This window comes from Ixodes scapularis, unplaced genomic scaffold (genome assembly GCF_016920785.2).
Source record: "Ixodes scapularis isolate PalLabHiFi unplaced genomic scaffold, ASM1692078v2 PGA_scaffold10__122_contigs__length_95168666, whole genome shotgun sequence".
NCBI lineage: Eukaryota > Metazoa > Arthropoda > Arachnida > Ixodida > Ixodidae > Ixodes > Ixodes scapularis.
This window is the reverse complement of record NW_024609836.1, coordinates 86,524,067-86,549,077: the sequence shown is the minus strand read 5'-3', so window position 1 is coordinate 86,549,077 and position 25,011 is coordinate 86,524,067. Positions and strand designations below refer to the sequence as shown.

Here is a 25,011-nt window from a genome sequence, read left to right as displayed (position 1 = left end):
GGCTTCTCAACATGCGTTGTTCGACACCACCGTACTCGAAGTTTCGCACGAGGATCCTTAGCTCGGTCAACCACTCATCGAATTTCTCTCCGTCTTTTTGATCTCTCTTTCCAAAAACAAATTCGTCGTTAGGTTTATAGCTGGCTTCATGTGCTGCTCAAACTTGTCCTTCAGAACTTGTATGTTCTCTCTGTCTGGGTCGTTTTCGAATGTGAAGGTGCTGTAAATCCGCCTACCTTCCTCTCCGAAGCGGACGAGGAGCGTTGCGGCTGGAACATTGCTTGGCTGGTCCTTCAGGTGCGTTGCCACCGCAAAGAGTTCAAATTCCGTGATCCACGTTTTCCATGTATTCCAAGGTTCACCAGTTGGGTCTAGCTGCTGCGACGAGGGCAACAGACAGGTCATGATGCCGCTGTCTGTCTCGTGGGCGTCCTTCGCGGTCTTCTGTCGCGTTGCCACTGTTGTCAGGTCTGGCTTCCTGCATAGGCTGGTCACTTACGTGCCTCGCTCACAATAAGTTTAGCCGCTGCCACCATGTACAAAGCAGCACGCATCAGCCAGAATGGCGATTCGGAATGCCTGTTTTTTATTGCATCGTGCCCCCGTGTCCGTCGTGTCTTTCTCTTCTTCCAGTGCATGGTGCCATCGTTGGCTAGCTGCTGCAGTGACGACGATTTGACACTCGGCGCACCCAGAAATACCGCCGCCAGCGACAAAAAAAAAAAACAACAACAACAAAAACGCAGACGCTAAGCCTGTAGTTTCGGTCCCGGCAGGCGCATCATCGGAGGGGGTCTAGCAGAATTAAGGATGGCCATGGCCATGCTCCTTCACTTACAACGGGAGCAGATGACGCGCTCAAGCCCTACACCTTCTGGAACCCCGCCCCCCAAGGAATACGTACGGCTCTCGCTTAGCATTCTGGCGTTTTCGGGGTACGCAGACAGAAAGTCATGTGGCGAAGTTCCTCTCGAAACTGCGGGACTACCAAGCTGCGTCGGAAATCGACGATGAAACCGTGCTCACTCTCCTTTTGCCGGTCGCATTGACTGATAGCGTAGCGTTCTCGAGAAAGAGACAACAAAGTTTCTCGAGTATGGCGGATTTTGTTTCGCGATTCAGAAAGGAGTTCCTGCCGTCGGATTACAAAATCCGGATGCAGGACAAGCTCTGTGCACTCACACAGCAGCCACCGGAGTCGCTCATTGGGTTTGTAAGGGCTTTCCAGAGGCACGGTATGGCCTCGCTGACAAGACGGCCCCACCTGCAGAAAAAGTAGCGCGTGCTACCCGTCAGGGCCACCCACGCTTCACCCACATCTCAGGGGGCGTTTGTTTAGGGAACTGAAAGAGATGGCACGGGACAGCGCATACTCGCGCAACGTCAGGACAGCGCATACTCGCGTCGCCCCCTCACAGTGCGCCGACAGCAGTTCGGCTAGCTCCTTAGCAACGATGGAGCCTTTGTTAAGGAGCCCTATGTCGCGTCGCAGCCAATGGGAATTTAGCTGCCGCTTTTTCTGCTACAGACGGTTACAGACAACGTCGGCTTCGCTCGATGGGACACTTAATGCTTTCGCAATAAAACACACCATAAAATGCATGGCACATCCTTTGAAGACAGCGCATCATATTCGACAAGTTCGACATAACTATCAGTTAGTCCTGGCACTGTCTGATCGATGCACGCTGTTCACAGTTTCAGCGTTGAACCTGCAGCCATGCGCTCACTGATGATTGGCGCCGAGTACAAACATTGCATGTGTGGCAACACTGAGTGCAGCTCGGTTGGTGAACCGTGCAATTAAAATGAAATAAGTCTTTTATCTGTGCATGACGCAGAAAGCGTCAAAGAGCAGTGGTTTTGGGACCAGACGCAATGAAAGTCCAATATTCCAGAATACAACCTAGAGCAAAATATTTGAAAATGTCGAATATTTGAAAGTGCTCATGATTCGGCAACACAGCATGGAAAGAATATACGGCTATCCGAGCGGTACAAAATGAACTTTTCTGGCGCCATGCCCCGAGAGAAGAACGCCGGGTGATATTCGTAGTTTTTTCGCAGAACATTTGCCCCTTAAAAATGGGCCTTTAAATTAACCTTCATATGTCTGAACCTGGCCCCTTTCAGTATTAGTGGGCTAAGAATTATATTGTTTTATTGATTTTATCTAAATATTTTGTATTATAAAGAGAAATCAAATTGTTGTGTGTATGTTTATACAGCCGGAAGTTAGTCTGCTTCAGTGGGCGTCTGGTGTCTCAGCTATAGATGAGCAATTTAGCCAGTGCAGTACGACCACTACCCTGGGGTCTTTAACGTGCACCACGCAGTAGTGATACACGACCGCACGCCTGTACGGTGCTCATCCAGATTGAAACGAACAGGAGCGGGGATTGAGCCCAGGATGTCTGGGTTCTGCAGCGCGAGCTTTCGCTCCACGTGGTCCAACCTGGTGTGCGCTAGCCCACTCGGCCACCGATCCCCCCAATATGAAGAGAGAAGTGTACAAAAATGCAGACGCTGTAGTTTCGTTATTGAATTATTTATTCGGCGTTCTTCCTGTAAAATAAGGTAGAGCCTCCCATTTGGTTCGAAACAGGCGGCAGTCTTTCAGACCTCTAGGAGTTGTTGACAGGTTCGCCGCAGCTGTAGTACTTGATACTTTTTGTGTGCTCCCAGGGAATATAGTTGACGACGGCGGTGCAGAACATGTGGGGCTGTAGAAAGACCAAGTTATCAACCAAAGAAGATAAAGGCACTTTCAAAAATTACGCCAATTCTTACGGTCGATCTGAAAAATAAACGCCAATAAGCTGGCGAGTCTATAATACTCTCTTCCAAAGGGCTGTATACAATTGGAAGATTTCCGTTTTTATGGTGCCTTTTGCGCACGCCACTTTGCAGTATTTTGAGTTCGACCGTAAGTGAGCGTGATTTTGAAGGTGTCTATTGGCGACGTGCGTTATCGAAAGCGTCGATGTGGTTGGCTTTCTACGATTGGCCGAATGCTGACTATAGCGGGTTTCACATGCAGCGATTTTGGCCCTAAAGCGGCGCGATTTCTGCCGTCGCGGCGCTCGTGCCGCAGAATTGCTGGTGCTGGTCAGAGCGCTGCGACGGCAGAAATCGCGCCGCTCTAGAGCCAAAACCGCTGCATGTGAACTAGGCTTATGACGCCGGCAAAGGCTTTGTCGTAGAGAGAAATAGCAGTAATGCAAGAACTTAAATTTTCACGGTGTTGGCAGTGTTGCTTTCAAAGGGCAATGATTTCCAGCTTCCATTATGCTCATTACAAACACCATCGAACTTGTTCTTCGGGAGGTAATGACGTCACGAGGGGGAACCGTAGGAGGGCGCCACAAAAACATGTTTTGGAGGCGCCCTCCTATGATTCCCCCATCGCAAAGCGCGCGCGCGCGCACACACACACACACACACACACACACACGCGCGCGCGCGCGCGTGGGCGCGCACACGCAATTGTTAAAACGCACACGAATTGTTGGTTTTAAATACAAAAATGTTGAGTCCCGAAGTATTTGGGCCAAAAAGGCGCGATCACTTTAATGGAAAGCAGAATGTCTTCAAAGTGGCCGCGTTACCGACGCTGCTCAATCACAAACACCATACAAGGAAGCAGCGGGGGAACAATGCCTCTTTAGCACACGTGAAACCTGCAAGCTCGAGCCGGAAGGCGCGTGCGTCGCCCGCGGCTTCGGAAGCGACGAACACGGGCGTGCTGGGCTGCTGCATACTCACAGCGTCCACTTTGGGGTGGCAGCGTGTTCTGCTGTACCAGTCCTTCCCGACCACGCAGGTGGATTCGGCTACCATCATCTTGAGCTTGTAGTCGACACCCGCAATCACCTGCATTCACGTCGGAAAACATTCTAGATGACCTTCACAAGTTCGTCTTCCCCTTGAGCGCCTCGCTCGTTTACCCTCTGCTCATCTTGGTTTTAAAAGCGCACAAAAGACGAGGACAGAGTAAGAAACACAAACGACGGATGAGCGCTCATTCGCAACTGATAGGTTTTATTGGAACCTCATGAAAAACAAAACCTATCAGTTGCGAGTGAGCGCTCGTCCGTCGTTTGTGTTTCTTACTCTGTCCTCGTCTTTTGTGCGCTTTTAAAACCACGATGAATAACTACCAACTAGCCCAACTTACCACCCTACTACCCTCTGCTCACACGCTTTTGTTTGCCTCAGGCCATAGCCCCTCCTACACTCACAAAGCCTGGCAGTTCGACGACGGTCACAGATTTGGAGCGCGAGGATCTGGTAGCGCAGAGCTTCAAAGAGCCAGTTCTCCGGAAACCTGGACGTCAGCGCGCAGCTTTTGCAGCGGCGAGGCCCCGAAACACACTGGTTCGCTCAGGAGAAGTGTGTTTCGGCGACTCGCCGCAGCGGGGCGCCCGTCACGTGGCTCTCCTCTCATCCGTTGTCTGCCGCGCTACCTTTTCAATTTCAGTGGCCGCTTCTCGTGGCGATCTGCCAGGCTTTGTCAGTATATAGCAGGCCATGGCTCCAGTCAAGGCAGTCTCAAGGCTAGCCACTCGCACTTTTACAGCCTTTGCTCTTAGTTCATGCTAAGGTATAGTATAATCGAGTGATTTTACAATTATAAATGGACTGTAACAACACAATACACTACGATTATAATGCAATTAAATGCAAAGGTGCAAGCTAGCTGAACAAGAATGACGAAGATAATAGTTGGTAGAGCGCTCCACCTGTAATGGAGAGGTCCCGGGTTCGATGCCCGGACCAGGCGGATTTCTTTTGGTCGCGCACCAGTCACCTGGCTGTGTTTGGAGATTTGTGTTTGTCCTTTGTCCCTCTTGTTCTCCTTCTCCAGGCATTATTTTCGACACTACACTACAGAGTTCTTCCTGTATAACGTTCACTAGATGCACAGAGTTAAAGGACCTCTCAAAGCTTCTGGCTTTGTGTAATCCGAAAAATTACAGGATATTTTTTTTCTTCAAGTCCTACCATTTTTACGGTGTTGACAGCCCAGGTTACAACCGATTTCTTGTGCATGCGGGACGTTGGCAGCGGTTTAAACGTATTCGACATTTACAGATTTACAGATATTTACGTGTGTTTCGGGCGATATTAGCGACTTGCACGACCAAAAGCATCGGGCTTTTCACAATTGGTCAAACCACGCACATAAGAGCATTGCCAGTCTGTAAACGTCGACGGTGTCAGTTTCAGAACGCGATGGTTTCTAATTTCCAGTGTGCCGTTTAAAAACACCACCGAACTTGTCGTCGCAACTGGTGGTAAGTAGCTAGGGTCACATTTCGTTACGTCACTACGAGGCAAATTCTGGTCATGACGTCACGGATCTCAACCACGAAAATGCGCCGCCAAACCTTCTTGGCGTCTGACTCTGCTAACGCTTTATTAACAAATGGAGAGCAGCTAAACATTCTAAATTCCGATTTGTGCCAATTTAAATATTTGGGATACTCACTGGGCGAACCGCATGAGATCGTGACAGGCGCTGGTTTTGAAGTTGGTACGGAATACATGCCATCTTTTGTTTTTACGCACTCGTTATGCGTAAACAAATATGGATTTTTAGTGTTTTCTAAAGCGAGTCAGGTCATTATTTGCTTTTAGAGATTCCCTCTTTCCCTAAACCATCAGCAACTTCCAGAAGACGTTGTTTGGTGTCTCATGCTGTTCCCTCGAATTTGTTCGTTAATTTTTTTACTTTTACGAGGCATCTATAGAAACCATAAAATAAAATATTTATGTATTATTTTTTTTTCTTATTAGCTGAATAGACAGCAAAAGGCAACGCAATTTTTGTGGGTTTAAGTTTGACTCTCTTATGGATTTCTTAATCTCATGCGTTTGTGTCCCTGTAGCCTGCTGCTGAGAATCGTTTTGCTTGCTCCGTTGCATTTTGTTTCAGCAGTTTGGACGACCCATTTCAGAAAATTAAATTACCTAATTGTATCGTGTTTCTCTCGTTCAAGTTTGTGTTGTTTCTCGGACCTGACGGCGGTGTCGCTGCGGTCGGCACGGCGCATAAACAAACGCGAGGCTGGTCTCTACGAACGCGCAGTGCCCGGTGGGGGCCAACGCTGACTTTTTCGTAAACAGTCTTTCTTTTTATAGTCCTCACTGATTATATTTTACAATAAGAAAAGGAATAAAAAATAAGCAATTACTTGTGACTCGACGCTCAAGAGCTTGAGGAGCGTGTCGTAGTTGGTCCTGCCCTCGACTTGGGAAGAGATGGCGAAGTGTGCCCACTCCTTGTAGCGGGGGTCTACGTCCGGGTGGTGCCTCCTCCAGATCCCGGGAAAGGCCGTGGAAAGCGAAACGACGACGGAACAAACAAGGGCTGCATTCAGGAGACTCATCTCGGGTTCTATTCGATGTCGAGCGATACAGTAGCGGTACTTGTTGGGCTACATTTTATAGACATTTTGCCTATGCACCTGCAGTGCGTAATCCTTTCGAGAGATATGATAAAGCAGGATAGTTTTGCCACGCTCTTGCAACTATTGATAACTCTGTCACGGGTGATGGTCCGAGTATGGGCCGCTTTTTGAGGTTGCAGGCATCTTTCATCCCAGACAATGCACTGGTCGATACGCCCATTGAAAGGGAATTGTTTTAATTGCACTCGTCTCCAGTCATGCGCTTCTGCAATCTCTAGAAAGGAATGACGATGATCGGAATATTGCTCTTCAGTTTCACTGAAAATTGCAAATATAACTGCACGTTTTTTCATCTTTCTAGGAACAGAATTAAGAGGCTTTTTATACTTGCTCTTAGTCAACTATAACGATTCTGGACGCCGTTTTAAGTGAGATTAGCCTCCTAGAAACACTATGCTGACTTAAATACTTTCATATTAAGGAGCAATCTTGCTGTAATAGATTTTTTTCTGGGCCCCATCAAGCAACGTTAGTGATACTGTATTTTCTGTAGTTTGTTAATGTTAATTAATGATACTTGTTAATGATACTATATTTCCCGTAGTTTATCGTCCCCGAAGTGCTGCCTTTGCGCCTTTTATTCAATGTTTTGAAGAGCTCTGTGGATTTTCAAATGATCATAACTATAGATCTTACATCGCTGGTGACTTTAATATTGATTTTTTTACTGATAGTAACTTGCAATTTGTGTTTACAACTCTGTTTAATCTTTTGGTTTTTCTAATGTCATCAAGAACCCTACAAGAGTAACTAGTACAAGAGCTTCTCTTCTTGACTTGTTTATTACAAACCACGAACTTTCCGTACTCTCTGCCGGCGTCATTTCATCAGATATCAGGGATCACATTCCGATTTTTATATCGGTAGAAAAACGTCACTTTAGACAACGTTACATTAGCTGGATGATTATATACCAACCTATCACGCAGCACCAGTTAGATGCTTTCCGCTATGACATTGAGCATACAAATTGGTCTGCTATTTTTGAAAGTCGATCGGTAGAGGATGCTTATAATTCTTTTTTGGACTTAAATATTGGAATATATGGCAAATATTTTCCATTTAAAACCGTGAAACCCTCCAAAAACTCTCGCAAACATTGGGTTACACCAAAACTTCTCACTATGATTCGCACAAAAAACAACTTATATGGTCAGTTTTTGAAATCTAGGGAAAACTCGATACTTGATATTTTTAAGAAATATAGAAAGAAACTAACAAGCATGCTGCGACAAGCGAAGAAAGATTATTACGTTAATATGTTTAATATCGATGATATATGTTAAATTGACGTGATCTGGCAGACTCAAAACATTGCTTAACTACAAACCACAGGTTTTTAGGTCAGTTGAAATTAACATAAATGGTTGTATAATGTCGGGGACGGATATGATGAATGCTTTTAATAGCTATTTTGTAAATCACACCACATCTCCTGTTTTTACTACTACTGTAAATAATGCACTTCAGTGCATGCCTTCACCCTTGTCTAATTCTATATTTCTTTTTCCCATTGATGTATCCAAAGTCTATAACAATTTATGAGCCTAAACAATAGTAGAAGTATTGATGCATACATTATGCAAATAAAACAAGCAAAGCATGTTCCAGATATCCTAGCACCATACCTAACTTATATAAAATCTCGCACTTGAGTCCGGTGAGTTTCCTATCAAAATGCAGATTGACAAAGTTAGTGTATTGCATAAATGTGGTGATTTAAATAATATCAACAATTTTAGACCAATTTCTATACTTCCTGTATTTTCTAAGCCACTCGAAAAAATAGTTTCAAATAGAATTGCCTCTCCATCTTGAGAAATACCTTTTAATTACAAATTCTCAAGTTGGTTTCCGTAAAAGTTATTCCACTGAGTTAGCATTATTAAAACAATCACTCATTAACAGTCGGTATATATTTAGATTTCTCTGAGGCCTTCGACACAACAAATCACAATGTCCTCATAGCAAAATTAGAACGCTAAGGCATTCGTCGGAAAAAATTAAGTTTGTTACAATCTCACTTAAGGAATCGTACCCAGTTCGTGTCTATATCAAACTTTAGATCTGATATTTGAAAAAATAACAAATGGTGTGCCCCAAGGCAGCATTTTCGGCCCCCTACTTTTTATTCTTTATATTAACGATATTGTGAATGTAAATCGTGATCTTAAAGTTGAGTTTATTATATATGCTGATGGCACTAGCATCTTCTTTTCCAATAAAGATATCCGTGCTCTAGTAACTAAATGTAATAGCGTTCTTGGTCGTTTAGAAACATGGACACAAGATAATCACCTTAAGTTAAATTCACAAAAAACCAAAGTCATTTTATTTAAAAGTCAGCATGCTACAGTTATGATCCCAAACCCACTGATTTTGAACAATGAAGAAATTGAATTTGTCGACACTATTAAGACTTTGGGCGTTTGGTTTACAAATAGTATGTCTTGGAATAAACATGTTGATTATTTTTCGTCTGAACTGTCGAAAACAGTGGGGTTGCTAACCAAGTTTAAATCATTGTTACCTCCATTGTGTTAAGCTCCAACTTTACAATGCTTTGGTATATTCCCAACTTAATTATTGTCATCTAGTTTGGGGAAATACAACAAAACAAATATAAATAAACTACATATTTTACAAGAGAAAGCTGTGCGTGCTATTGCCAATGTTTCATACTATGATCATACTGAACACTTGTTCTCATTGTTTAACATAAAACCAATTTCAAATATTTACAGGTCCCGATTTCTTGTGGCGTACAAGAAGTCTACGCAGTCTAAGAATAAAGTTTTTGAGGAATTATGTAACCTAGTCTCTTTCACTTCCTCATATCAACTCCTCCCTAAAGAAAAATGGTTTGTTTCACCATCACATACATTATATTATAACCACACGCTGAATTACCAATTAACTTCTTTATTAAATTAATTATTTTTAAAAGGTGTTGATATTCATGCAATGACGCTGGCAGAGGTACTAGCATTATTTTAGGGTTGTTTTCTGAGGTACGGCTAAGGCATACGGATTACTCTACCATTGCATACCACAATGAATGTATTAATTTCATTTTTTCTCTTGTTTTGTTTGATCTGTGGTCTGTACTATCGGGGAAAAATGAAATGCGAACAGAAGAGCGCGTGGCTCGCGGTACAGGCTGCGCCGCCTGGAAGTAAACCTAGGGGCGAGGGTGCGTGGCCTACTCCGATGTGTTCACGCCCCTCGATTGGCACTCCCCCAGCTTCGTCAGTGCGCCTCTCAGTGCGCTGAAAGCTGTCACCGCTATCTTTGCCTGCTCGGCGAGTGCGGCGAGCTTCTTTGCACCGCACGCGCTGAGCCAGCAAAGATAGCGGTGATAGCTTTCAGCGCACTAAGAGGCGCACTCCTGAAGCTTGGGGAGCGCAGAGGGAGGGGCGTGAACACGTCGGAGTATAGGCCACGCACCTTCGCCCTAGGCTCACTTCCAGGTGGCGCAGCCTGTACCGCGAGCCACGCGCTCCTCTGTTCGCATTGCATTTTTCCCCGATAGTACATTTAAAATAGTGTTCTTTCTCTCAATGTAGCTATCTTGTTCGTTTTTGAAATTGCTTGAGAATCACCTGCTGTAAAGGGGACCAGGACCACCGTCAAGCTACTGCAGCAGCTTTTTGTCTTGGTCCCCCGTTTCGGTGATGAAACACAATAGAGATTTATTATTATTATCATAACATTACCGGTTGCATTTCTGGGGCCATAATCATAGGATTGAATCAGAGATCTCAACGAACACTGACGCAGTACACGTTTTCGGGACGAGCGAAGCTGAATTCGCGCCGAACACTGACACACATCTCGTGTTAAAGTTAAATACATAATCATATTACGTGCAAAAACAATGGCGGACGCCGAGAGTCGGCGCAGCAACTGCTAGACGGCGCGCACTTCAAAAAAAAAGGGTCTGTTTTGCTCAGAGCTTACCTCGAAGATAAAAAAGCTTGCGCTAGCCACAGTCTTCATAAACATTTGCTGAAACATTGTGTTCATGCTGAAGAAATATTTTCAGTTATTTTGCTAGACAGTAGGCGTTATGTCTTGCGGCACACAACGGTTTTCAACAAAGGACGACGACGAGCACTCTCGCGCCAGACCGAGCTGTGGCTGCGTTGCCAGCCGAATGCATTTTAAGTTCTGTCTCCCATAATCCATAATTTCATTATTGTCGAGACCTCCTCAAGTTTCACTCGAGAGTTCGTCAGAAAGGATAGTCTGTGAGCGACTTCATTACGTCACTTCGGCAGTTAGCAAACTCCTGCGACTTTGACACTGTCTTCAACGACATACTTGAAGATCGGCTAGTCTGCGGAATCAGTAATAATATCATGCAGACCTGCATTTTAGAGGATACAGAACTACAGAACTGACTTTTGAAAAAAGCGATCAAGGTTGTCCTGCCATAGAAGCCGCGACAAAAGACTTCCAAGGAATTACGAGTTAGACTGGAACGACATCAGATGTCGAGACGAACCGCCTGTCAGCGCAGGCTGCCAAGCCACGATGCTTCCGTAGCAAGAAACCACATAGTTCAACCGCGAGTTGTTATGCTAATATGACATGCCAGAACTGCAAACAAAACTTTGAGAACATGATACCGCTTCAAGACAGGAACGAGAGAAAGAACGAGACAACACAATGCGCATTATGTTGTCTCGTTCTTACTCTTGTCTCTGTCTTGAAGCGCTATCATGTTCTCAAGCTACGGATCGAGATCTCGTCTTATCAAAAGAACGGGAAATGCTATGGGCCCCAGAATGGCAGCCCTATACTCAACCAAGACGCAAGAGCACAGCGTGCAGGTCAGCTGCGCGCTATGGGGTCCGAGAGTGGTCGTTCCCAGTCCACTGACACGAAGTGTGCTAGATCCTCGTCATGATCAGACACCCGGGAATCGTTAAAACGAAAATGGTCTTATGAAGTCACGTTTTGTGGCCTGGCATCAACGAAGACATCAAGCTAAAGGTTGAGATCTGTTCGGTGTGCCAAGAAAAACAGCGAGCGACGCCACCAATGCCAGCAACACAGTGGCCATTTCCAGAAAAGTCGTGGTCGCACCTTCAAGCCGATTTTCGAAGGCCATTTGAAGGACAATATTTTTTGGTCCGCGTGGATCCCCATTCGAAGTGGCTGGATGTGATCGTCGTTCTGTCACATTCAGCGGAGGCAGCAGTGAATTGGCTGCGAACAGTATTTGCAACGCATAGGTTACCTGACCTGGTTGTCAGTAACAAGGTGCCAGCATTCACAAGTTTCTTATTCTCGGAATTCCTGAAGAGGAACGGCATTCGGGGAATGAGAATTAAACCTTACCACCCTGAATCTAATGGTGCTGCAGAAAGAGCTGTCCAGACAATTAAGAAAACGTTCAAGAAGGCTTCGGTGGTAGACTTCCAGACAAAGATTTCACGTGCCCCCTGCAGTACCGCAGAACGCATAATAAAACTAGTGGACCCACACCTGCCGTGATCCTTATGGGATGGAGACTGCAGGCTGCAGGGAACTTACTGCATCCTGACGTCCGTTCTAAGGTTCTACTCGGACAGCTACAACAGAAAGAACGATAAGATCGCGGAGCTCAACGACAGCCGCCACTTAAACCCGGAGAACAGGTTTTGGCAAAGAACTTCCGATCGGGATCCTGACTGGGTTCTTTATCGCAGGTTGTTCTGGAAGATGGAACCAGTTGGCATCGCCAAGTAAAGCAACTTTGAAAACGAGTCAGTCTCATTGCTTTGAAGGACACGGCCACAAACATTCCACCAGAATTTGCTACATCGGAGATTCCGTCGCCGGAACCTGGAGCACCGGCATTCCAACAACGCCCATCGCCCGAGTTCCAAGTAGAGCTGACCGGCCCCAACTAAAGTGTCAACCTTCCTTTTGGAGCGTCGAGGGAGCCAGTGGTGATTCTGTGTTATGTATTGCGGCACACACCGTTCTCCAAGAAAAGACGACGAGCACGCTCCCGCCAGACCGAGCTGTGGCTGCGCTGTCAGCCGAAAGCACTCTCAGCAACTATTACGTCAAAATGTATACTCCGGAATTCAAATAAAGATGACCTTGGGAAAATAAGAAAGTTTGTTGGACGTTAGGTTGCTTACATTATTGTGTTCTTAATTTGTGACGTTCTGGGAATCTGAAGACGTTTCGTTAGCTCGTTCTTCCCTTCTCAGACACACCATTCTCCTCTCTTTCTCGTATTGAACAACGAACACTACTTTTTTTCTGAAAAAACATTGGAGACAATTGAAAAAACAAAGCGGACAAAAAATACACGGTCTTCGGGGTTTATCACTATGATCACCCACAAGTTCGCCTGCTCCATCTCCATTATATCTGTGTTTAGACGGCGTTGTGTTTTGTTATTTGCTTTCCCCTCTTTACCAGGGATTATCTTTAATCTTTAATTGCCACTGAGCGGGACAATAACATCGACCCTTCGTTATCAGAGATACAGTTGGAGGCACATGAGCTTCCAATTTCGCGCGTCCATGAAATGATACACTTGAGTGCGGAAATATATAAGAAATTATGGCATTGTTTCGTTTGCTTGCCAGTTCTATTTCTAAACCTAGCTTCTTTTGTTTGTCGACAGCACAAGGCCTAGCATCTTCTGTGGGACTTTCCTTAGAATTAAATTAAAACGACAACTGCGTAAAATTTGTTTAAATTCTGAGTGCGGTTCTTTATTATCTCACAATATAAGAAACCAAGCATCATCCCCGAATTTGTGCAACCAAGTCGATCCTTTCATAAATAAGAAAATTCCGACAAAGTAATTTTAAAAATATTGGCGATTGAGCATGCGAGCTAATTAGCGACCGTTCTGAAAAAAAAACAACAAAAAAACACACACACAAAAACCCGGACGCGAAGGAAAATAAAAAAAAAAAAATGGAACAATCACAACCGCGTCTCAAACAGTACCTGCTATTTGGCAGTGTATAAATGTGAAAAATTTCAAAACTTCTAAATGACAATTCGGTACATTTATATACACGGAAAGGATGACTTTCATGTTCGCTTCATTTATATCTATATGCGAAAGCATATGTACCTAGATATTCGGACGCTGGTGATTCCTCACAGAAACCTCTTTTTTTAGCTATTTCGTTGTTCATGCACCAGTCCCGACAACCACTTTGTAATATTTTTGTTTCAATTTCGTGTTTCACAAGTGAACCTTGATGACGCCTCAAAAGGCGAACTCTCCAGGTGAATGTTCGAAGAACATTCACCTGGAGAGTTCGTCGAAGAACGCGCGCAGTGCTCAATGAAGGCATCGCATTTACTCTTGTGGCTAGCTGGTGCAGAGATATTTACTCCCCGTAGAAATTACAATCGTGCTGCGATCGCCATTGGCTTGCAGTATTCCGTGTTGCAAGGCCGGCTGTGCAGGGACGTGCGCAGACACCAGATTCGCGTGGGAGGAAGCGTCTGGGCGTGTGCCGGGCCCACGGCGGCGCCACCTCTTCGTGTATAGAGAGGCTGTCAACATTTTCTGGATGTATTGTTATCAATTCTAATATATTCCTGCAATCAAGTGTTTTTTTTGTTTTTGTGGACGGGCGAATTTAGATTATCACCTGCCTCTACTTTATCACCGATAACGAAGGCTCGACGTCGTTGCCTCGCTGGATGTCAATTGAAGACAGTATAAATGGGCTCCAAAAAGCGCCAGAGCTTCACCGTTCGAGACCGGATCGAGATGAGTATCGTGAAGGCAGCGCTCCTTGTCCTCGGCGTCGTTTGTGTCTCCACGGCCTTTCCCGGGGTCTGGAGGAAACACCATCCGGACGTTGACCCCCGCTACAGGGAGTGGGCCCACTTCGCCATCTCTTCCCAGGTCGAGGGCAAGACCAACTACGACACGCTCATGACGCTCATCAGCGTCGAGTCTCAGGTATAATGTGTACAGGAGATGTTGACAGTTTCGGGTCCTTGTCTATAGAATAAAAAGCGGCGGTTCTGAAGCAGACTCGTAATCAACTAATTTTGAAGTAATTTTATAATCATATAAATATAATTATTAGGAAGTGTCGCAAAAGTTGCTACTTTTGAAAGTGGTAAAATTTCTCGAGACCGTTACTATTTGTCAACCCATTTCTACTGTCGTACCTTGATTGTACAACGGGAGGATATGGCTTACCAAAATTGATGAACTAACGAGATTAATAGATTATAGTTGGGTGTTTTTCATCCAATAACGGACAATAGGAAAGACCCGTCTTCAAGACGACTGTTAATTCTTCGAGTGCCGGCCAGTTTATTTTCTTCTCAATACTCAAGTAATTTAATTGGATACCTTTTAATCGAGAATAATTGTAATCGATTAGTATTTTCGGATAGTCAAGCCCCTGCGGTGTCGCTGCTGTGGGCACGGTGCATCCGCAGACGCTTCACCCCAATCTGCGAATGCGCAGTGCCCACTCCTGCGAAACGCGGCCTTGTCTGCAAGCAGCGCGTTGGTCTTTAACAGAAACACGCCTTGCAGCAAGAAACACTAAAAGTCACGAGTGATTACGGAACCGGTGGAATTTCTATTTGGGCTCGTATTTTTGTGCCAGCTAGCCGTAACATCAATTACGATGCCTCTCCATTGAGTATCACGCACGTTTATGAACTATTCATCGTGGGGATTGCATCTTTTGAGGAGTCAACGTCGTTCAGTCGTAAAACCAAAAGTAGAAAAAAATATATTATAACATGATTGTCGGGACAGGTTCATGTAATAACTAAGCTTTAACTAAAACAGGCTTTCTCTAATTTTAGTTTATCCACGCTTCTAAAGTCTTTGATTTTTGCTGGAGTCTGATTTTTCAATTTGCTGAAGACCTAAAAAAAAGTGGACTACTTTAATTTTGTAAGATGGTACTGAGTCTCTTTCTAGAGGAAAAGGTTTCAATGGGGAATCACCGGAATATGAGTTTCAAGATTCCCGTAAATGCTCCAGCGTAGAAGTATAAATGAAGCGGAAACCAGAGCTCTCATCATCCTTTCCGTGTGTATGAAAGTACCACTTTGTCATTTGGAGTTTTTCAACTTTCTCGTGTCTAGAAACCTGTCAAATAGGAGGATGTTGTGTTCGTACAATCGCAGGTAATTGCGGGTGTGGACTACAAGCTCAAGATGAAGGTTGCCGAATCCTACTGCGTGATTGGAGTGGACTCGTACAGCAGGGAGCGTTGCTACCTCAAGGTTGACGTTGTGAGTATGAACTAGATACTTTCATTCTGAAAGCGTCTTATTTCTGTGCATCTATAAACCATCCATCATAGGTAATTTGTGTCTCATTGTTAAAATAATTTAAAACTTGCAACTATATTTTCTAGTAAAAATGTTTAGTACTATACAACGCACGCGTAATGCGCTTGCTGACTTAATGCCATCACACGTTCTGTACCTTTACACATTACAAGCATAATCAACTACTTGTAATCGATTAATTTTCGAGTAATTTTCTAATAATTTGAGTATATTTATTAACAAGTAATTACATAAAAATATATGATTACTTTTGAAAGTACAAATATTATTTCTAACCGTTACTATTTTTTTCATCCCCTTTCTAATGGTGCCCTTTGTTTTTTACAAGTTTTCTTCCAAAAGTTCTCCGGAACGCAGTCTCCGAGGATAATTGACCGAAATTGTTGGCTTAAGAAGATACGTAGTTTATAATTTCATGACTCTATTCCAATAATAGACAGTACAAGAAGACACATTTTGAAACCGGCAGAAAAATCTGTCGATATGAAAATCTCAAGTAATCGTAAAAGTACCACTTTCGTTTACAAGCAGAAGCCCATTTCTTGTCTTCTCAGGTAATCTGGGAATCTGATTGAATACTTTTTAACCAAGCGTATAACAGTACTTATCATTGATTATGTTTTTCGGATAACGCGTACAATACTGCATGTGGGATGGCAACAAAGCAAACCGGACATATGTAAGTTTTAGTAGATGGTTCCGATAACGATAATGATAACCCGATACCAATGCGATGCCCTTGTCGAGGTGCCGAAGGGGTATCGCGTATCGTTATCGGAGTCACCGGAACGATATACGAGCTCCATTTAAACGTATTCTGCGATCAGCTGTCTTCCCCCGCTATGAGCGGAGGGTCCTAATTTTTGTTTCGGCCCATCGTGCTTGGCCTTTCAAGTTGCGATGTCTTTCTCTACTTTTTAGCCTTACATGCTGTGCACAGCCGTGGTCAACTATATGCCCTGGGAGCACAGAACCAGCCTCAAGTCATACGACTGCAGCGACCGTGTCTACGGTGTGAAGCGAGCTGAATGATTGGCGTGAACCAATGCAGAGAGCAAGTCGTCTGCTTCTTGTTCAGGAATTGCGTTGACGTCAGAGTGACGCCAAACTCTGATTGGCTTTGGTTGAAAGGATAGTGGGTAGACATTAACGCTAGATGCCTCGAGGTGTACCCACTATTTTTTTTTTCAATCAGCCAATAAGAGCTTGGTGTCATTCTGACGTCACCACAACCCGTGTGCAAGAAGCAGACGAACTTGTCCTCCGCAGAACACCTAGAAGACGAGGTCCGGTTCTTTTACACCCCGAAACGTCACCACTGGTGGATCCTCGCAGCACCGCTTAGTTTGCGTCAGCATCCCCACCAGCGTCTCTTGCAGCGTCTCGCAAAGAACGCGACGCTCCCAGGCGGCGACGCAAAGTCGAGTTTTAGCGTGTTTGTCGCTTGGGGCGAGTCGGGGATCTATTAATGATGACATCATTGGCAGGCCTCGTCTTCGAGGTGGTATTGCAAGCACGCTTTCATTTGTCACCTCTATATTGGAGACACCGAGGAAAGTAAATAAAATGTCCTTTCTGAAAAGAATGTTAACGGTTGACGCTTTTCTTTTTTACCGAGCTTGTGGTTGCTCTCATAGCTTATAGCGACCTATAGTTTTCACATTATTTGGTTGCACTCCATGCAAGGTGAGCTCAGAAGTATTTGTTCTTTAGTACTCACGATGTGTTTTAATGGGAGCTTCCAGGTGTGGAGAAAACCCGTGATTGCACACTGGTTGAGCGATAATTTCTCCAAAAACAACATGGCTGAAAAATTATATTTCATCCCGCGGTTTAGATCAGTAAATTTCGCCAAAGGGAAGTTCAACATATTTTTTTTTCTTGTTTGCATTTTACTTACGTAGTAAATAGGTCCGTTCAAAGAGCATCATCCTCGCCTTCCACCTCCTATTCGCCATACCATTTATGTTGTCGAAGAGACACTCCCTTCCTTTGCCAAAGAAAGACTGGGTCCGCGCCGTTGTAAAATTCTTTGCCGCAAACCAACTCACGTGGAACTGCAGGCCTGGATGCAAGTTTACACAGATGGCTCAACCAATCCCGCCACAGGAACTTCCACCGTGGCCGCTCGTCGTCCCTAAGAACGCATTGAGAAATACATGTGATTTAACTTTGCGACAATCTCAACAACAGCAGTGCTAACGGCACTGGAAGCCGCATTAGACGTGCTTGTAGACCTTCCACCTGAAAGGGCGGTCTTGCTGTCAAACCCAAGAAGCGCACTTTCAAAACTAAACCGCTTGGACAAGGCTCCCCCACTGGCCGATCAGTTGCTCGCAAGGCTTACTCTATCAACCCAAGGCTAGGAACTCAATAAGTTATCAATATCTTGTAAGGAGCGCACCGTCAAATGCTCTGGAGCTCTGTTTCTTTCTTGGGAGATTTGAGAAGTGCCCTCAAGTCAACCCCGCTCCTGGTAGAAAGAGCTAGAGCTGGGAAATATAGACTCTTTTCATGGCAAACGTTACCAGGTGGTGCTCCAGCCTTTGACGCCCCAGAAAACTTCGTGTTCTTAAATATAATGAACGAAACCCACCCTAACACCGCTGCTTGAACTCTTGAAGAAGCGTTTAGCCCCCAATTCTCCAGGTGAACGCCAAAGGACGAAGAAGCGCGATATGTTAAAAGTTTCGAATATTCTTGTAAACCAACTTGCCTCCTCCAAGACGTTAAATTGCACAGTCAAAGGCCCTCGTTAAATTTCCAACTTTGATGCATGTGTAGCATTTATGCTTTCTAGCACTAGTGGCATAAGCAAGCTCGACAGGCTTCTAAATGCGGAGCGACGGGAAGTCGTTTGGGACGCAAATGGCGGGCCATGTTTATAAATAGTAAAAGGGTCTATACGTCCCCTTGAAAGCCTGATATTACTGATAAACGCTCACCAAAAACACTTGACATGCATTCTTAATTAATCACGCCGATTAAATTGGATTAAATATGGCCACCCCGTAAGACGCTTCCGGTGGCGCTAGTTACCCTATTTTCTTTGGGGGGCGGGGGGGGGGGGGGGGGGAGAGTTTACTTCTTCTTAAAACAAACCGCAAACGTGATTTTGATGGTTTATTAAGGGTTAAGTTAAAAAATCTGGCCGTTGGGCTTCTTTCGCGTTAAAATCAACTCTTGCACTGAAAAAACAGCGAGGCCCAATAAATTGGCGTCTCATTTAAAACAATACCATACAGCGCTCACGAAGGACACTTTATTTTACCTGAAAGAGGGCTCTCGTGACACCCACACACAAAAGCAAGAGAAAGCCCCCCTGTGACCTATCAAGTTACATACCTATTCTAATCACTTCCATCCTTTGCTTCACAATTAAACGGTCCGTCAACCATCATCTTTTTTACTATCTAGATAGAAGACAACGATGTGCTCTCGGCCTCCCAGCTCGGGTTCAGGCGTAAACGCAGCTGTGAAACTGCTCTGGCCACTGTGACTCACTGTGTGAGTTTTAACCTGAACAGCCGCCTCCCCACAAACGTTATCCAGGGCACCCTCCACCAATCAAACACCAATACGTCACTTCCATGGCCTTTTAAAATGTGCATGTATATGTCTAACCTAGCCCTCCAGCTCGATCTACGAAACGCCTTGGACACATTAGGCCACTCTGTCCTTCTCTTGAAGGTTGCTCCTTCAGGTGTTTATGGACCTCTTCTTCTTTGGGTGAGGCGCTACGTCGCTGATCGCTCCTACCGTGTGCTATTCCACGGCCAAGCATAAAAAAAATTTGCCTGTCCTATCAGGGGTAGCTGAGGGTACTGTCCTGGCATATACGTTATTCATCCTGTACGTCAACGACATGCCGAACTCCTCAGGAAGTCTGCTTGGACAATACGCCGACGGCACCGTAATATTAGCCCCTACATCGTCTCCTTCTTTTACAGATCTCCAGAGCCACCTTCAACTTGTCGATAGCTGGGCTCTCTCCAACCATCTCAGCGTAAGCACTGAGAACAGTGCCGCTATGCGCATATCTAGCAGCAGAGTCACCGCCTGACACACCGCCATGATCGGGCAATCCGCCAGTTGCAGATTCCCCGAACGAGGCTGTCCAGTCACTTCCTATCATGGGCGTTACATTCACTCCATCTCTAGACTTCTCCACGCACATCGGAGACACAGTGGCAAAACACCGACGCACATTTCGCTTCGTAACACAGATATTAAGATCATGTGGCCCTGAAGCCCTGCAAGTGCTCAATACTGCCCTGGTACCACCGAGGTTGGGGTACTACAGCTCCGTCTGGTCTCCTTCCCAGGCTCACCTCACTTCCAAACTCGAAGGCATTTTAGCGTCGCGCGACTCGGACTCCTCACTCCCGCCTTCTTCATTTGCGGGAGCCTCTGCCACTGTACGGAAAGAGACTAATGGCACTCAAATGGCAGCCACTTCAACACAGAAGAATTGTGGCACGTGATCGACTCCTCCACAGGCTTCTAGACGGCTCCATGGATGGTGCCTACCTGCACTCATCGGTTAGGCTAGCTAAGCGAACCAAACACCCCTGTTCTCCAACACGCACAAACTGTCCGCCACCGACACTTTGTGCTCTTTAATGTCATCGAAAGCTTTCTCGTAACGCCCTCCTCTGCCCGGACTCACCTGCCTCAAAATCTGACTTAATCAGCCACTCTTGTCGTGCGTTTTTACTCCAGCATGATATCACCTAACATTCTCACCCGTGTTTTCGTGCTAGGCTTTCTGCGCCGTTTGGGGTAACGTAGCGTATTTTGGGGGGAGGCTCGTGGGTTGTCGTCGACTTCCGGCTGGGATTCTTGCTTGAACCGGATGCAAGTGCCAGCCCGACTGTGCGAGGCGCCTGCACTTAACTACTTAGTTCGTGCTTCGCTCTCTACTGCCCTGGGTGGAGCTGGGTAGTGGTGTAACAAGAAAGGGGAGGGGGGGGGGGGGGTCTGGGATTTGGAAATCACGAGCTCTCCTATATTCTTTTTGTAAGTCGTGATGTAATATTACAATGCCCAGCAGTGGCATTTGGAAGGATGAGTTACGTGGTTTCGTCCAGAAAAGACCCACAAACCTGTGTGCCGTGTCTTGTGCCTCCAGTTTATCTTAGAGCTGCTGTGGTGGTTAAAACGTCGAATATGAGACCGGAAGGCCTAACAGTGCTGTCGGAAGTGTTACAAGGGGCTGTTCAGATCACAGTGCCGGCCCAGGTTTTACAGTTGATCTGATTGGTTTAACAATACGGCTTATTCATCTGCACATTTAGAATGTATCTTATAATACATATTAAAAATTCATGACTTAAGCATGCAATAAGAAGAAATAGAAAACTGCAAGCAATATTACCAATATTATCAAAAATCAGAAATATAAGTCATAACGTCTCACTTTCACAAAAAAGCAAAAAAAAAAAAAAAACACGAAAAGAAAAAAGCAGTCGTCAGTATTGTGCGTCCTTACACTGACTGGTTGACACCAGTTTAAGTCAACAGCTTTCTACACATCCAATCAAAGCCGACGCCGATCGATGCAGAGAGACGATATAACGTTCTTTTGGCTGAGAGGGATGTCTCAGTGAATCGTCAGGGGCGATCTTGGGACGAGGACGATTTTATATATGTCTCCATCTTTCACAGAGTTGAAAACGAGCGCTGCGGTTCGGGTGTGCTAACAGACAGGGTTACCAGGGTTCGAAATAGTTTGTGGATGTTTGGATCCAGGGCGTTCGCGCAAAGAGACATCGCCAGCACTGCAGAAACGTGCAAAGCATCGTGGTACTTTCACTTGTGAGGCCAAAGAAGAAATTCCCCGGGCAGCTCGTTTCAGGAAATGAATACCCCATAGAGGCTATCGATTTTGTCTACATAAGGTTCTTTCTCCCCTTTGGAGACGTTTATGGGGAGTACGGCTGATAGGAGTTCAAGTTTTCTCTTGTGATTATTGAATCGACCTTTGAGCTGTACGAGAAAGGGGTCAATGAAGAGGAAAAATACACGAGGCTTAAGTACTCATCTACGGAAGTCGCCGGGAAGTTACTACGGTGTTTCTAGCGAGATGTGACTCGGAGTATTTGGAGAGTCAAGTGAACCTTATCGCAAAGCTCCCTCGCCGATTTTTTAGGGCTCTCACTGAGCATGAATCTCGCAGCACGACGACAGCGGCCTCAACTTATCGATGTGTGTGAGATGGCTTGCACCAAGCCAGCTGAAGCGGATGGGAGTTGTCTCGACAACTGAAGGGTAAGGGACAATAGCTGAGCACAGCCCATCTACTGCCACTGACCTTTCGTGTTAGCTCGTTTTGCCGAGCTTATCGTTGCGACACCGACAAAAATTTAAGAACTAATACGAGGCACAAAATGGTGAACAGGTTTTAAGAACACGGGTCAACTGGAGTCACTAAATGAGCTACGCTAAAGCCGGGGTCAGAGTGCTCATACATCCAACAAAATACAATCTTCCAACACGAGTCACCGCAATGTATGTGCTTCGAATGCCGCGTGCCTAGTTTCACCCTGAACTCGTTGTCATGCGGCGTTCGAAGCAAGAATATCTGGGTGACTCGCGTTCAAATTAGTATGCAGACTTTCGTTTGTAGGATGTATAAGCAGTGTGACTACGGCATAACCAAACGTGCCGTACGTTTTTTCTGGCAATCGTCGCTGTCATCATCCTCCCGCCAGAGCCGTTTATTGAGAGAGTTTGGCCATACATTGGTTTGAATAGGCGAGCATCTCGGGGTCAACCACAGGCCGCGAAACAGCCCCTAGCGGTGGTGGTCGTGTGCTCTAAATTTGTGTCACGGCTAATTTAAGTCGTTTTAGCGAAGCTATGGTGAAAAGGTTTAGCTCTCGGTGACTGAAAACTTTGCGCATGTGAGGTTTTCGTCACGCCAAAATTCAAGTTTAGAATAAACAAACGTGCGCTCCAAACCAGGGCCGACTTGCTACAAACAGCGTCTCAGCTGAGACGGAGAAAGAAAGCACTGCCAAAGCCAGCGCACGAGCCGAGCGGGACTCCGCGTCTCAAGACGCTCGCGCGCCCCACCCTTTGCGCTGCTTTCTTTCAGCCAGTTGCAGCTGTGACGCTGTTCTAGCAAGCCAGTCCAGAGCAAACTGTCACCGATACTCCATCTGCACAAACATCAGCAGTGCAGACAAAGGCATGGGCACGAGCGCGTGGCTTTGGAAAGTGCCTCCTTTGCACGAGTTCTCGTACAAACCAAAGCGTTTCGCTGCGCTAGGCTCACGCGCCTGTGCCTTTGCCTTTACTGCATACATTTGTGAGAGGGAGTAGAGACGCCGAGACTGAACGCTTCTATTTCAAGCTTTAAAGGTCGTTTGCAATATTGTGACGTCGCGGTCTCCTGATTGGTCGACGCTGTGTCGTACCTTTAGTTTACGCTCTAACCGCGCTGGCGGCGGCCTTTGCTCCGCCCCCATTGTCCAAACTCTCCTAACACACGGCTCTGCCTCCCACGATTGTCAAAACGTAGCGGCGAGATGTTTCGGTGGCGCCCTCGTTCGGCTACCTTCCGTGACGTCATTACCTTGTGAACAACAAGTTCGATGGTGTTTATAATGAGCATGGTGAACGCCTGAAATCATAGTGTTCTCAAAGCAACACTGCCAACAGCGTCAAAATTGAGTTCTTACATACCTCTTATTTCCGTCGATGAAACATCCTTTGCTGACGTCATAGTCAGCATTGGGCCCATTGTGGTGGGCCAACCATAGCGACGCTTCTGGTCGCTCACGTCGCCAATGGCGTCTAAAGTAGGATTAGTTTTACTCTCGTCGACGGGAATAAGAAAAAAAGTTAGACTCTCAACTTTGAGGGTGTTGATTTAGGAACGTGATGACTAGGCTTCCTCCGCGCGTTTTACGCACCATCGAACTTGTCGCTAGTCGCTACTAATCATATCGGCCGTGACGTCAGGGATAGAAACCATAATAGATCGCCTGCAAAACAAAGTGTCGCTAATATACGTGGGCTGTAGAATAAGCGTGTGACGCTCTACCTGCCTCACTAAATAAACTAGAAGATCGGTGTTGCTGCACTGTCAAGTAGCTTCTCTTGAGTCTCTGCATGCAGTGCGTGCCTATATGAGCGTTTTGGTTCTGCCATTTTGGACCAACTGAGCTCTAAGGTCTTTTTCTGCATCCACCCTCGAGTCCGCACTGTTGCCTCTTGATGTCTGCTCTCTCGCCACTGTTGGCTGGCCCATTCTGTTTGTTTTAAACTTTTATCCCCTCGACGTACATCTAAAAAAAAGAAACGACTTATAACGCGGGCCCAGGCGGTCTGCTGCCCTCCTTCTTTTTCCTTCATTGAACTGTAGTTCGTCCATGGTCGTGTCCTCGCCGTGCAGATCTTTGCTGAGGTTAATGTATGTTGCCCTCAGCTCCGGGAAAAGGTATCCAAATTTGACATTTCAAAGCGTGGCTGCTGCCTGAACAGCCTTTTCGTTCGACGTAACCTCGAGCACAGCACAGGTGGTCAGGACATCATCCCGCCGCGACCACGTGTTCAGCAGGCTACTCATAATTTCTTCTGGTTCCTCGCATCAAATCCTTAGTGCCAACATTGAATGGGTATAAACGGCGTACCGGTCGTGCTTGTAGATGATGATAATACGGCTTTTTTTCTTTGTAGCGGCCAAGCTCTAAAATTCTTCACTAACACAAACTGTAAAATAAGTTTATAAGATGATTATCTTCCATTCTCTAGAATCTTTCTCCACTAGTGTTCCAGTCTTGTTTTCGTTGTCTGCACGCACAGCACGCACGGCCCGTTTTCCTTTCTCTACGTTGTTGGGACGCCTGTGCTGGTTGTGCAGGCGTTTTCACTGACTTCGTCGGTTGCATTTCCTGGATTTGGTGTCGTTATCGAGAAACCCAGGGCGTCTGGTAGCACTTTTTTGGATGGAAGCTGATGGAGGTCCATCGGGCGTGGCAGCAAGCGCTCACAAACAACGATTCTGTATCCGCTGGACAAAGTGGCCAACTAAATAAACTGAACTATTTCTGGATACACGGTTCTGCATCCGTCCCATTTTGCGGAGCTCTGGAGAAGCTGTGCTACACTCTCCTTCTCCCGGGCAACCGATAGTTTGGAAAGGCCGGAGGAGAGCTTTGCGCGCCGAGAATCTCGGGGGCCATGATGAAATACGTATGTTTCAAAGCACAGCGTCTAGATGGCGCTT

At 45.7% G+C, this 25,011-nt stretch overlaps 2 protein-coding genes across 2 annotated transcripts; one reads left to right on the top strand and one right to left on the bottom strand.

Annotated features, from left to right (window-relative positions):
- Nucleotides 1-2,527: 2,527 nt before the first annotated feature.
- On the bottom strand, nucleotides 2,528-6,427 carry LOC121834831 (salivary cystatin-L-like). The gene is made up of 3 exons (XM_042288718.1): nucleotides 6,198-6,427; nucleotides 3,766-3,873; nucleotides 2,528-2,723 (listed from the first exon to the last, which is right to left on the bottom strand). The coding sequence occupies exons 1-3, from the start codon at nucleotides 6,390-6,392 to the stop codon at nucleotides 2,625-2,627; spliced, it is 402 nt and encodes a 133-aa protein (XP_042144652.1). The 5' UTR covers nucleotides 6,393-6,427; the 3' UTR covers nucleotides 2,528-2,624.
- Nucleotides 6,428-14,183: 7,756 nt separating this feature from the next.
- On the top strand, nucleotides 14,184-17,361 carry LOC115319325 (salivary cystatin-L2-like). Its single transcript, XM_029979255.3, has 3 exons — nucleotides 14,184-14,412; nucleotides 15,609-15,716; nucleotides 16,698-17,361. The coding sequence occupies exons 1-3, from the start codon at nucleotides 14,218-14,220 to the stop codon at nucleotides 16,806-16,808; spliced, it is 414 nt and encodes a 137-aa protein (XP_029835115.3). The 5' UTR covers nucleotides 14,184-14,217; the 3' UTR covers nucleotides 16,809-17,361.
- The last annotated feature ends 7,650 nt before the right edge of the window (nucleotides 17,362-25,011 follow it).